Source organism: Pyrus communis, chromosome 12, assembly GCF_963583255.1.
Source record: "Pyrus communis chromosome 12, drPyrComm1.1, whole genome shotgun sequence".
NCBI lineage: Eukaryota > Viridiplantae > Streptophyta > Magnoliopsida > Rosales > Rosaceae > Pyrus > Pyrus communis.
Window position 1 is genome coordinate 24,354,909 of NC_084814.1, and position 15,478 is coordinate 24,370,386.

General features: G+C 36.2%; 1 protein-coding gene across 1 annotated transcript; it reads right to left on the reverse strand.

Annotated features, from left to right (window-relative positions):
• Positions 1 to 9,723: 9,723 nt before the first annotated feature.
• Positions 9,724 to 15,266, reverse strand: LOC137710569 (uncharacterized). The gene is made up of 10 exons (XM_068449635.1): positions 15,095 to 15,266; positions 14,847 to 14,969; positions 13,967 to 14,087; positions 12,287 to 12,412; positions 11,947 to 12,056; positions 11,671 to 11,857; positions 11,350 to 11,553; positions 10,971 to 11,207; positions 10,686 to 10,875; positions 9,724 to 10,411 (listed from the first exon to the last, which is right to left on the reverse strand). Exons 1-10 carry the CDS (start codon positions 15,115 to 15,117, stop codon positions 10,320 to 10,322), a joined length of 1,413 nt encoding a protein of 470 aa, XP_068305736.1. The 5' UTR covers positions 15,118 to 15,266; the 3' UTR covers positions 9,724 to 10,319.
• Between the last annotated feature and the right edge of the window lie 212 nt (positions 15,267 to 15,478).

Genomic DNA, 15,478 nt, shown 5'->3' on the forward strand with positions numbered 1-15,478 from the left:
ATTCGCATAAAATAGTCCATTGTATTTGGACTTATGATTCTTTTCATATTTGTTGCATGAATCCCTCTGTTATTTCCCCTTTTTCCTTTTGTTCCTTCCTTAATTTGGATTGAAATGAAGGAAATAGAATTTCAATCTTTGATCGGTTTGAAATTTGATTGGAGTAGGATTTTTTTCCCTTCAAATTTCTTTTTCCTCATTACTTAGTACTACGGTCTAATGATATTATTCTCCACTTGTAAGTGAGAGATCTTAGGTTTGATTCTCGCGAAAATGTGAATTTAAACCACATTATTGCTATATGTGGGAGGCTTAACCCGATTCCCCGTTCCGTTTAATGTAGATAATATTGTTTGTTAAACAAAAAATAAAAAATAAATTATTTTCCCTTGCCTCATCTCTTATTTGAACGGTCACGAGAACAAGAAATGCGGAAGGAAGAGAATCATATTCCAATTTGTTTTCTAAATAATGAAGGAAAATTAACGACTTTTCTTTTGTAAATGTACCGTAAGAATAATGAATCCTAAATAGCCAAAGAAAATTACAGAATTTCTTTAATAATATTTGTCGGGCATTCTTATTTAATGAATTACTTTTTGATCGAACAATGCTAGAGAGATCACAATTGTAAGCCAATTTATAACCATAATATGATCTTCTTCTTTTTTTTTCTTTTTTTTTTTTATTCTCATAACCTACTTGTTTTTCTTTCCTTTTATCTCATTACACAATTGTGCATTAGTTTAGTGCTTAAAGTTTTTGTTTATTTATAAAGCATGTGTTTGGTATATAAAATTGATATATACGCGTGTGAAATATGTTTTAGGCACCTGAGAGCCACAGTAAATATGCTATGTAATCGTACTGAGTCAGGGTAATTAAAATCAAATTATCAAAATTGTGCATTTTGCTTATGTAATATAATAAAAAGTGACGGTCAGGATTGGATGTCTAATTACTAACTGTAACTTGCAGATGGGGTTCCACTTTAAGGGTCGTGATGGTCAGCGTAGATTGAGGACTTTTTGGTTTTGGTCTGAGTAGCTAGATCGAAAGACCTTTTAGTTCTTGGGATGCAAAGAGCTTAAGCCGAGAAAGAGAAAGTGAGCCAAGTGGCGGTTGAGTCAACTCGCATTGCAAGTAGTTTTAGTTTTAGTGGGAAAGGGATCCTCTCCGGATCTCTTCCACCAAATTTAACCTATCAATCAATCTGAATCCTTGAAATTTGATTCAACAGCTAAAATTATTATAAATTTTAAAGGAGCCCCCTGTTTTTAGTTGTTAGATCAAATTATAAGGGCCCGAATTGATTAATAGGGTGTATTTGGTGGAAGGGATCCAGAGAGGATCCCTTTCCGTTTTAGTGAAGTTTGCAATTAAAACTAGAGTGATGTTAGAGAGTGTCAAGAACACCACTCGATACATTAAGCATAATAATACAATTAGTGAAGTTTCTAATCAATTGTATTATGACATTTGGTGTACGATGTTGTGTTCTCGATATATTAAAAGTTTTCTCGTTTGAGAGATCATCTATATAAACTATATTTAATAGACTAAATGATATGACAGTTGAGTTAGATTTCTTCTTTAATGATTAAAAAAAAAATTCAACTTTCAACCGCCACATATGGTATAATTAAAAAGATATTTCTCAAGGATTTTCCTTAAAGATATCATTTGAAGATACATACATACATATATCCTGCCAAGTCTTACCTTGTAACTGATGGCAGAAAAGAACGGACATGAAACATGTAGTTTTAAAGTAGCGGTGTTTCACATTAATCATGTGAAGTTATGTAAAAAATAAAATAAAATATGTAATATCGTATTATTTGATTTACAATACTAGAATAACGTTTCTGAGGATGTAGGTAAGTCCGTCTCTTGATTGTGGTTTTGGGGCACATAATATTACATTACATTAGTGCCAAAGCCGGTCCTAGGTTGGACCGAGTATTGCAACTTGGAAATGTGTTTGCGTAATCTTATTCACTTAGGAATTTAGGAATTAGGGCTCGCCCCAGATTGCGACTTGGTCTTTCCATGCTTTTATAGACTTTTTGGTTTCTGGTATAATCGTCTGATTTGAAACCATTATCTCTCAACCTGCAGTAGATCACTATATATATAGTTAGGCATGAAGCATGCATTAATCGTTGTTCTGGTTTGGCCACCACAAAAGTTATCTCCCTATATTTCTACCATCCAATTCCTCAAGTCTGAAACTAATCATTGCCCATTTCTGCGTACCCACAGTTTTCCTTTTGGAAACCCTAATATGAAATCAAGCATGAATACTTTGAAGGGGCACGTAGTGGTAGGCTACCTTCCATCTCTAACATTTAAGTGATGACTAATTAGCAACTTATAGAATGGTTTATCAGGTCAGTTAAGACTTATAAGCCGTAATATATATTAGGTCCATCGGGTGGCAACACACACACATACACATACATGGGCGCGGATCCGTAGTATCACTTTTTTCACACAACTTTTGACACACGTTTTTGTAGGGACCACTCCATAATGTATTTTAACGATTGAACCGTCTATCTTTTAGAACATCATTCATAGATCATTCTTGCAAAACAATTAGATAAATCCAAAACCATTAGATATTCATTTGTAGTAAAGAAAATGAACGAATACAGTTATACAAAAAAAACCCTAAACTCTAATTAATCTAACGGTCATGTGGTTTTAGATTTTGGTGATTTTTTGGTAGACATGATCTTTGAGAGAAGATCTAAAAGATATAGGTTTGGATCGTTGAAATACATTATAAAATGGCCCCTAAAAATGTGTGTAAAAAAAATGATGACACGGTTCCGTCTCCATATATATTAAGGTTTATTTGATAATCATTCTGCTTCAAATTTTAATTTTCAGTTTTTTTGTTATAAATAGAGGAGAAATACCTTGGAAGGGATGTAAAAGAAACGTACAGAAAATGATATACAAAATGAAATTAAAACCTAAAAACTATTTTAAGTTGTTTTCTCCTGTAAACAAGGGGTTGAAATCTAATAACTAAAAACAAAATAGTAATCAAAAGGTATATTCAGTTTCACATATGAAAATACCATACATATTTCATGCCAACATATTAGCCAACTTAGTATCTGAGATATACAAAGAACAAATTAAGCCACCCTTTCGAGTCAGATTAGTCCAAAAGGCAACTTCCAAATTTGTGATAATCTTTTTTAAACATACAGAACGAATACGACATATATCATCCCTCTTTCTCATAAGGGTTTACTGGATATGTACCTGTCATACACAAGTCATTATAATGGCCACTAAGATAATTAAGTGGCGTAATCACTTGGCGATGGCGGCAAAGTTGACATGAAAGGAGAAGAATTAAATCAGATTAGTTTAAACATTTGGATTGGTGAATATCTAGTCATTAAATTATAAGCTTTTCGGTGATCACGATATTTAGTTTTTAATATAACTTAAAATTTATGTCACAAAGGTTGTAGATACCGGTTGAGCAAAGTTCCTCACCAATATACCTACATTCAGAATTTTATTGTGGCGGTTTCTCAAACGAATCATGCATTACGTACATGACAATGCATATTTAGCTTACTCATTTAGCTCGGAATAAGATTGCAAGAAAGTTCTTTCTCAAAATTTATACATGTATGACCAACATGTTTCATAGGTTGTAAACAACTTAACGAGTAGTTTTTTCTTTTAAAAAAAGGGATCAACTGCTGGTTTTGCCACAATAGTCCACATTTTCGAGACCAAGAAGGCTCACAGAGACATTTCAGTCTTCCTATGTCCCATTGTGTGATTCACAGAGGCACTTCATTGGTTGTAAACAACATAATGAGCAATGACCTACCTTAATTATGTCAGATTGATTGTTGGGCTCTTCTGCCGTCTACCCTGGCTTATGTCATAAGAAATACTAGTTTAGGTACTTCAAGCCTAATGGCCACAAACTGGGCCTATATTTAACAGCTCCCGCCCAATTATTAGTTTTTCAAGCCCAATGTTATACAAGAAAATCCCATGTAAAACCAATTAATCACACAATTCCAAATGATGAGAATACATTCCACCTAGGGAAACCTAAGCTCTTTTGATGTCGCCTCGTCTGCTAACAATGGTTTGTTGTGATCTCGTTTGAAGGTGATGACATTACATATGCCTCAAGTGCAGGTTTATTACGTCGGTCATCTTTGTGGCAAATTTGTATCAGTGGTACCTTTGCTTTTACTAATAGTACTAGTGCTTGTGGTAGCTATTTAGAAGATTATCGTTTATACTTGTTTATGTAAATTATCTCTAAATTAATGTATTGATCACGAAAAAAATATACCCACGTGTGGCAATCCTTGTAACCATTCTAATGTATCAGTGAAATATATCTATCGCTTCTTGTCATGAAAAAGAGAAACCTCTCGTCTCTTTGATTAGCTTTTATGATCTTTTGCTTAAAAAGTGTATTTGTGAGAAATAATTTTCGCACATATATTCTTTTCCTCTCTATAGGCGTCCCACTTTATTTTTAATTATTGAATCTAATAAAGTAAGAAACAATTTAAAATATGAGAATACTAAAACAATAAAATAAAATTTACAGAAATCATTTCTCGATCTCTATTTTCTCATCTTTGATTGTATGGTCACTAACCGTATGGGAAGCCAACCATGAACCAATTCACAACCCAAAAGAACAATTGCTACTTTTTCTATTTTCACACCAACAATACTTGATTACTCAAAGATGAGTAGGAACTCCTACTCAAAATTCCTCAAAATTGTGTTCGTTGTCAATTTATAGAACTTCATGTTTATAATCAAGACCGTTCATATTATAAATCACCCTATAAATATCACCTCTACAAAAAATCAAATAAAATTAAGGTCATTTAGTCATCAAATTGTTTAAAAGCAAATGAACGGTATTGGTAAAAACATTACAAACTGTCTATGTATTTGCTACAATAGATTGTTTAAACGACCTTAGTTTTAATTTATTTTTTGCAAAGATGATATTTACAGTGTGATTCATAGTGTGAACAGTTCTGATCATAAGTACAAAACTCTGTGTTTAAAATATAAAGAATTTTGAGTAACAATTCATACTTATCTTTGAATGACCAAGTATTCTTCTTTTCACACAACAGTATGAATCATCATTGTTCTAGAACTTTATATCAAACATGATCAAAGGATGGGTCATTGGATGCCCTAACGCCAAATGAGTTAATCACGTGTGAACTCCAACCGCAAATAAGCCAAAGTCTAATGAGAGAAGGCATGTGATTTACATATTTTGACCTTCTTCTCAAATACCAAACCCCATGTTGAAAAAATTGGAATGAAGATCATAAAGCTCAGGAAAAAAAAATGGTCGTAAGCAGAAATTGAAAGTTTGTAGATCCAATCAATATTGAGCATGTCAAATTATCAGAGGGACAAGCAAGGTGCTCAATTTCACCAACATTGATATTGTTCCTAACTTATTAATTACCACATGCACAATTCGTTAAGTATGAGGTTTTATTACTCTGTATTAGTTGAAGTGGAGTTAGGATATTTAAATTCTTCTTTTCTTAGAGATACAATCGATGTGAGATATTTTCAACATGCACCTTCACATGGGACCCAATTTCACATGTGTGAGATATACAGAACGGCAACCATGTGAAGCCAAGGGGACTCACACTATATGCAGGGCCTAGGGACCCACCGTCATTGCGCAGGGCCAAAGGGATCCACCCATCACGTAGCAGTACGGGTCTGCTCCCTGACTCTGATACCATGTCAAATTATCAGAGAGACGGGCCAAGTACCCACTTCCAACAACATTGATATTGTCCCCAACTTGTTTATTACCACATGCACAATCCGTTAGATGTGGAATTTTATCACAAAATGTCACAGTATTAGTTGGAGTGGAGTTGTTTAAACTCTTATTTTATCAGAGATACGATTGATACGAAATAGTTTAACATAGCATGTATTTGATATATTTTTTTTTTATGAACTGAAAATATCATTACCAAGGCAAAGATACCAACATATGTTTGATTTGATGTCATAATTCGGAAGATACCTCTTTAACTAACTTGTTTTTCTAGATCAATCGGGGCATGTTGAAAAATCTTAACCTCCCCGTTTTATGCAAATTATTCTTTTACTCATGTCGCTATTGACGTTGGATACATGATCTTTCATCAGCTCATCTGTTCAAATTTTATAATCTATAAATTAATTTGTGTCTCATAGTCAACCCTTTCTAGTAAGCCTTGCATAAGCCATGCATCAGCCATGCATCAGGTAGTAGAAAATTTAATATCGGATTTATATATTTAATTTCTAATTGCTGCTTTCTCAATTCTCATCGTCACTCATAACATAGCTTAATAATAAAACAAGGATAATGTCTGAGAAATTAAACTTTTAAATCAAATTTATAAATTAAATAATATATCATCAATAAAAAATAAGCATATTAATAAATATTAAGTAATAATTTAATCATCAACATTCATATCATCTGATGCCAAATTTGATTTAAAATTTTAATCTCTTCAATTTTGGATATAAAATATTAATTCATTTATGCGTATGATATATATTGCACATATTTCGATATCCGTGACAATTGGCATGCCGTGCCGTCACAACCACTCTAGTTGCTTTCATTTTCATACGAACAATTAACTATTAATCAGAGTAAGACAGCCAAGAAATCATGTAATTCAGTGAGATCGATCGACCTTTCCTTTATTTCTGGCCAGAATATTTAGTGATCCATCGTTCAGCATGTTGTTGTATGGTGAAATCTCTGTAGTCATACATGCACATGATGATCATATGAATGGAGTGCACGTGAAAATTTATGATTAATTTGAAGGAATTTTCACGAATAATACATGTGAAATTTTTTATAAATATTTCACTAGACATTATGGGATTTATTTCCTTTTTGAATTAATATTTGATTACAATGACATGAATAATACACAAAAGCTTAAGAAAAAAAATAAAAACTAAAAATGAAAAAACCTTGTCATCAATGGTGCAATGGGTTTGGACCGGTGGGAACAAGGCGCATTTCAGAACCATAACGAGGGTCGATCTCCGTTCCGCCCAGCTCCGGCCGCATAGGCACATATTTGTAAGGATGATCCTTTTGACGTTGCCCGTTCCGGTGGACAAATGGGGCAAAGTCAAATTTAGAAGCCAATAGTACTTTCCGGTTGCTCAAAGTGTAACGACGATCGGAGCTGCTGAGAGAATATGCTGCTGCTTGCGTAGGGTTTATGTGGTTACTGCTATTTTTGGAAACGAGATGAAACCAACCGTGGACGGATAACAAGATCAATGAGAGCCAAAGCATGAGACTAAAGAGGTGAGGAATAAGAAGCTTGGAAGCCATGGAAGGGGAGGGAGGGGATGAAAAATAGAGAGTAGTGCATGGAGAACAAAGAGACAGAGAGAGAATTTGATCTGAAAATTGTGGGAATAAAAGTTGTTAGGGTTTCTGTGTTTTAGAGAGAGGGTTGAGGGTTTTGGAAGCTTGACAGCTTAAATGTGCTATAACTTGGAGACCAACAAAGCTATCTAGCATAAGAAATGCTTGATAATCTGGTAAGAGGTGGAGAGAGAGAGAGAGAGAGAGAGAGAGAGAGAGAGAGAGAGAGAGAGAGAGGTTTGTAAGGCAAAGGGCCAGTAGATGCGGGGAGGGGGGGGCAGGATTGTCGAGCATTCTTCTACCAATGAGACTACCTTTGCGTTCAAGGAACCAATTAATTAGGGCCATCAAAAGTGAAAATTGTCAAACCTTTGGTTTATATATTGCGGTGACCCGAGAAGATGATGAAAAAATACATGGGATGAGATTAGGTCCCATTACTGTTGCAACACTCTAGAGCAACAGCCAACATATCTGCTTAATTTGAGGATTTCTTTTGTAGTTAACCTACAAACTCCATGATGAGATCGACTCATGATTCCGTTTTCATATTGATTCCAATGGAGTTTACTTGCAGGTTTTGAATTACAAGTTTTTTGATCTATGCAAATTTGAGTTAGGTTAGTTGGTCAAGTGTGACCCTCCTCTAGTACTCGAGATAATATCTCCCTCTGCGTATATTAGTATAGGATATTGCCTTCATCTTGTAAAATATAAAATATTGAGTTTTTTGAATTACAATAGTACATGTATACAGATAGTCAAAATGCCCAGTGGTAAAAGACGAATTTGAGGCCCGTATTACACACGACACATCCTGAGTTCGATGATGGTGCTAGTGAATTACATAACGGTGTCCAATGGGAGGCTGAAATGCATCTGTGAGTCTTCTCGACCTCCATAAACGTGGACTATGATGACGAAACCACCAACTGATCCCCTTTTTATGAAAAGACAACATTGTGGGATGCCGAGGTTTGTGGACTCAGCCAGTCTGGTCTTAGCTTTGAGCATACTCTAGGCTAGCTAGCTATGAACAATTTGACCATCACAATTGATCACATATGTTTGTTTCATGCTAAATAAACAAAATTGGAAGATTGACTCTTTCATTTTTTAGATTTTATATATAATTTTCATGACATGTGGTAGCTTGCTTGTTTGACCTTATTGTCACGAGGGATCGAATTCAATTCATGTTCGAGTTTTCAATTCATATTCACACGCTTAGCTACATATATGCCATAAATATGTTAATGCACGCTAAGTAATTGCATGGGAGGAAACAATTCCTTTGCTTTCCATATACTCTTTCTTTTTATATATTTTCTTTGCTTTCATTTGTTTCATTGGTTTTTGTAAATTTGATCCTCTTTTGAACTAAACAAAAGTCGCAACAAAAAATATATTTGACAACTCAACTTTTCTTTAAACACCTAGCTGATTAATATAATAGAATTCAATTTTACTCGCGTTTATCATTATAAAACACCTAAAGAATCATCAAACGGTCAGACAATTTTTTCAATCTGAATAAATATTTGCACGGAGGTAAAAGATGGAATATATGATTAGCATTGTATTGCTTTATAGATTGATTAGAGTTCTATTAATTTACAAATTGGTTAGTACTTGAGCGCTGTTGTTATGACGAGACATTTGAATGTCAATGCACTTTTTTGGTGCATAAAATGGAGTGGAATAAGCAAATACCAATACGAATATAGAATTTAGCAAGTTACACAAAGATCCAATATGGTTGTGTGTGCAAGCACGATCTCCAAAGGCATTATATCCCCTCTTTACTCTCTCTCTCTCTCTCTCTCTTCCGGGAATGGGCATGGACATTGAATTGCCTTTTTTCCAAGATAAAAGCCTCTTGTCGGGTGGACTAAATCCATGGAGACCATGGATTCAGATCGCCATATGGCTGGCAAGCAATTAACATGCCGTTTTACCTTCCTTTTTCAAGGGGAAATTTGGTATTTGTCTGGTTAGGTTACCCTCGTACAAAGGAGATACTAGCGTGGAGTGCCCTTCTTGGTCTCAACCACTTTGCCTCAGTAGGACAGTATGCCCTACATGGCAACCGGTCAAATCATTTTCACGAGAAATACTTATATGACACGAGACAACGGCCGTGCTTAGAAGGTTCTTGTCCTTCTATTATCTTCTCTGACCACAATCAGCCACGTGGGGTTGCCGACGTGGCCCAACATTTTTCATCTACTTTTCTTGGATGACATTGACCTCTTGGATCTCAACTCTTAACACTGTTTCTGGCCCATTCCTTTTTTACTTTGAAAGCACAAAGTTCAAACAAGTTGTTGGCCATCTCAAAAATTGAGAAAATAAGGGTGTTGATGGCAAATTCTGTAATTTTAAGAACACAAGAATTTCCACTGATTTACCTAAATTATACCAACTCTCATGATATTTTTAGCAACTTTACAATAGTTGGTCCGTACCGGGAGGTAAGTTCCAATACGCCTGCCTCATGAGAACAAGGTTTCAAATTCCCCTTTCTCCGTCAACAGCTGATCCACGGCCTAAATCCTAGCAAAACCATCGGAATTCAGTGTACAAATCCTTCAAAGGATACTGAGTCGATGAAAATTACGTGAACTGTTGCATTTGTCACACTAAATCTGCCAGCAAAGACTCGAGGAGTAACAAACGAAGCCAAGACCAAGTAAAAATCAGCAGTACTCCACCTAATACACAAGAAAAGGAAAACTGCACCTACGGTGCCGACCTAAGCACTGCTTTTGATTACTTTGGACCTTTCAGATCCTCGAAATCCATACCGTTCACTAAATCAACCTCGTCAATAGCACCAGCTTCGGCGTTCAGATCATGTTCTTTAGCCTTCCTCCCAGTCTATATCATCCTCATCGTCCGCTATAGCATCAGCTTCGACGTTCAAGTCATGGACCTTATAATTTTCTGCATTACCTGTGGTGTGTATGAGAAAAGATGTCAAACAACAATATTCAAGCACATCAATGAAGAATCTGTCACAATGCATTGTCAAAATTTGTACTTCTATACAGAAATGAACTACGAATCTAAAACTTGAATATGCATACAACATAAATCAACACATGTATTGGCTTAATGACCACGTGCCATTCTCATTGTTTGTCAAAATTAACTGAATTAGAGGAGGGCGATTCAAATTAGAGAACAATCTGAAATTGAACACTGATTGCCAAATAATAACATTTACCTGTTACTGGAGCCTCTTCCCAGTCTACATTACCTTCTCCTTCATCCTCGCGCTTTGACTTCATGCCAACCCGACGATTAGGAGACATTGCGGAGGGACTATCAGAGATCTGTGTTTCCTGTGCTTTCTTAGCTTCTTCTTCTTGCTGTCTTTTTATTAGAGCAGCATAATATGCTTTTAAATACTCATCCTGTAAAACAATGAAGATACAATTAACTCAAAAGTTTAATTAATTAATTAATTTATTTTGAAGGGGGTCTCAAAGCAAGAAATTATTGCACAAACCTGTATATTTTTCTCATTATTCTCGGTACTGAATTTTTTGTCTTCTGAGAACTCTGGAGCTGCTACACTTCCAATGGCATCCATCTTTTGCTCCTGCTTGACCTCTCCACGTTGTTCTTTTGTAAGGTTCATGCCTTGCTTGATCATCCAAGGTGGCAAAACTTTCAGGCTTGTACCATCAGCTTCAGATTTAATATCCTTTCCTTTTCCTTCAACCCCAGAGAAATCAACTTCAACCTGCAAACGGAGATATTTCAAATCCTCACAGCTGATGCAATTACCATATAGTCATTACTGTCAAATAAAAAACAGTTATCGCAAACACACCTCAAGGCTAAGAGACATGATTCGATTTTTGGAGGGAGGGGACAAGACTTACCTTTGTATCTCCAAGAAAGGGCATTGGCGTTCCACCGTATCCCATCCCATGAGAAGATTTGGAGGGATCCATGGCACTAGACTCACCATTCTCCGCACGTCTAGCAGCACTTGCTCGCGCTTCCCAAGCTTGGAGACTTCCAAATTCAGGAGGAGATAAGTCTTTAACTCTATTAATTTGGTCCATTAGAGGCTTCAGCTGTACCTGCATTCATTTCATTTATCAACTCAGAGAACCATTAGAGCAGTAGAATACAGAATACACGAGTACAGTAAAGCGCATCATTACATATCAAAATCAAGAAAAAGACAGAGCAAAAACCTCCATCTTTTGAAGCAAGTCTTTTAATTTTTCACGTCGCCGCTTCCTTGCATTGTCGTCTCCATCTCCTACTACTTCTTGCGAAGCTAGCTTGTCACTCTCAGCCACAAGTTCTCCATTGCAACTTTCACAATGGAAGTACTCATCCTCCATAGACACCAGTTGCAGCGCATCTAAAGCGTTGTATCTAAAGATTTGCGCTTGCATGCATAATTCAAGTATCAAAATGAGGAACACACAGAGAAACACACAGGAAAAAGAAGAAACAGTTGAGACCTTTTCCCACAGTTGGGGCATACATATTCCTGAACTGTGTTCTTGTCCTCCAACTCATCTTTCAGTTTTTTCCGCAAACGGTGCAGTCTGTACCTTACCACATCATATATCTGAAATATACTCTAGTTTAGGCCTTAACCAAAAAAATAGAAGCCAGTATTTTATCAGCAATTGATAAATTGAATAATCAAGTCAAGCCAGCAAAACTTACAACATTGATTCATTCGCCATCTAGTTATCGATCTAAATGTTTTTTGTTTTGTTTACAATTAGTCAATTACATAACTAAAAATAAGAAAAGAATCTAGATACATCTGTATACAAAATCTATAAAACCAACCTGTGCATAATCCAGACAGCAGTAAGAGTGAGTGTGCATCTTAACTTTCTCTTCCCCTTCTTTTACAGGTGGACCATCTCCTGAGGCAGCAATAGCTGCATTGTGCACCTTTGCACCCTTAGCTGTCTGCAAAAATTAATGATATAAGGAATAAAACCCACATAAAGGGTTACTCGCCAAATAGGGCAGCTTGTTAATCCATATCAATCAACAGCAACAAGAAGCAAGATTTGTTCCGTATAAATTACTAGACGTCAACCTTTATATATAAGGGAAAGATTACTATAATTCATCAAATAGAGATCGATGGACTACTAGGACAACCACAATGCACAAACTACGAATATTAATTGGAATGGCAGAATCATCTAGCATAACCTAAAATGAAATTTCACAAAAAGCAATCCCTCATTACATCTTCCATCATAAGATTAAAGGTGCAAACGACCTTGAGGGCTTGAGTGTCCAATAGATCAAAAAATAGTGTTAAACAATAACAGAACATATATACAGAGTAAATTTTATTTATAAGGAACAAGTGTTAATAACAAGGTGTTCTTGCAGGTTTAAGCAAGTTGTAAGCAAAAAAATTGATTCCCTGCCTTCACAACAATATCTAATTACCTTTTTAAACCTGGTAACGCAGGCTATAATTGGATCCTATAAACCTGATTAAACCCTCATATATGAAGACTACAATAACCTGGTATGTCAGCTTGACCTGCCTCAGGTTAATCAAATGCAATCTAGTTCTTTCAGGAAAACTATACAACTATTTCTCTTTTGACACTTTTATACCAGGGCCTTTCTTGTTAGCTTCTGGGATTTGAGAAAATAAATTCTCTTGAACACATATGCACACATACTGGTGTTTATCTCTTTCTATTGTACCTCATCTTTTAAGAGGTGTCATATCAGAGTTTATCTGGTTACTGTCCAAGTCACATGGGTTGGACTTGGATCCCCCTTTGTGCTTTTATCTTAGGGTTGGGGATAAAGTGAAGTAACAGCTAAGTGCCTAAGACCATTCTCTTATAACTGGCAAACCCGTAAAGCCATTAGACAATTTGGACCGAGGGGCCTCAAAGCTCCAGCATTGCTGTAGGAAATCTTGGTTTACTCAATTTCTATTTGAAATGACTAATGGTACAAACTAGATTGAGCACTAGGATCACTTACAAGTGAAAGATACCTAAAAATACAGATACCGACATTGATAAAAATCTTGGTTTACACAAAGGTTGGACTTGGATCCCCCTTTGTGCTTTTATCTTAGGGTTGGGGATAAAGTGAAGTAACAGCTAAGAGCCTAAGACCATTCTCTTATAATTGGCAAACCCGTAAAGCCATTAGACAATTTGGACCGAGGGGCCTCAAAGCTCCAGCATTGCTTTAGGAAATCTTGGTTTACTCAATTTCTATTTGAAATGACTAATGGTACAAACTAGATTGAGCACTAGGATCACTTACAAGCGAAAGATACCTGAAAACACAGATACCGACATTGTTAATATTCTTCTTGGTTTAACCCTTCAAGCATGTAGAAACTTCTCTCCGTTTTTGTATATTAATATTCACAAAATGAATCAGAATAATACGTAAAACTCATCAGATGGACCAAACCAACTGGTAACCAAAAAGCATTGAATAATACACAATAACTAAGATCAAACGAATGACCTCTCTCCTATGATCTCTGGTGACCAGTTTTTCCTCCTCAAAAAATCGCAAAGTACGACGAAGTTGCTTCGAGTGCAGTTTCAAGTCCTTTGCCAAATCTTCTTCCCTTACCCATTGTCGTCTGGCATCAAAACATCTAAATATTACTCACAAGCAAACAAATGACAAATTATAAAAGCTTGTGCACCTTCACCCTCAAACACACACACACGGAATCACCCATGTAATGCACAATAAAAACCCTCATAGCAATGTCTATGCTAGGTTTTGTAGGGCCCATTTGGGATTGCTTGTGGACTGGAATAATTAACGTGTTTTCAGATAACCAAAAGCGCTTCTCACTACGAATTCATTTGGGACTGCTTTTGTAGGAAGCACTTATGCTTATAAGTGCTTTTGCTCATAAGTCCAAAAATTCAAGAGCTTCCTAGAAAATCACTTCTACGATCCAAAGGGGCTTTCAAATTTTTCTGCCAAACGTAGTGAGAAGTGCTTTTGGTTGTAAACATGTATTGTTAGTGCTTCCAGAAGCAATCCCAAATATGCCTAGGTTTGACAGGAAAACTTAAAATGCTTATGGGTCATAGAAGCACTTTCTGGAAAGCAGGAAACACCAAACATGTGCGAGTGCTTTTCAAGGAAGCACTTGGGTAATCAAACTCACACACGAAATTCAACCAAATTAGTTGCTCATAGCTCACTTCACCAACCCTAATTCACATTTTCCCTCTCCAATTACTCAGTCAGTAATCGTAGTTACCAATACTCTGTCACTCCACATTTCTACGATTTCGGGTTTCAACCAACTTAAAAATTTCATCTTTCAACCTAAAAACGCTGCCTTAATCCAAAAAAAAAAAATACAATTAACTTCACAAACCTCGATAGAGCATCCAGCACGACCACCGCAATCCCCCGATTATCGCTCCGTCCGGTCTTGGGCTGATTCTCCCCTTTCGTCGGTATGTCATCGTAAAACGCCCTCGCAGTAAGCTTCACCAGCCTGAATTCCGATTGAAATCACCAAGAAGATAATCAAATACGACATTAAAATTTCTGCAGTTTTAAATGAGAGCGCAAATTGATCGATTTAATACAGAAACCCTAGGGGAGTTCAAGAACGACTACTTGTTGAACGGCTCGATGCTCATCGTCTACGAATCAATTTCCGGCGAATTTCTTCCGATTTTTGAATAATTTCTCTCTCTCACTGCTGCGTGCGCGGGTTCAGTAGGGCTACTGCTAGAGAGAGAGAGAGAGAGAGAGAGAGAGAGAGAGAGATCCGTGGCTCTCCGGTAGGTTATGGAGGGACCTATGGTAATGCCGTATGCCTTATGCAGTTGAGTAATTTGCCTAAAAGGCCGTTGAGAATATGCGATTCACGAATGGGGTTGGAAGGTTTCTGAACTATTATAATAAAACCCACATCCAAGCCACGGATTTTGTTTAATTACTTTGTAAATTATGTATTAAGAGAAATCGAATTTAAAACATCTTTCCACGTTGATTGTA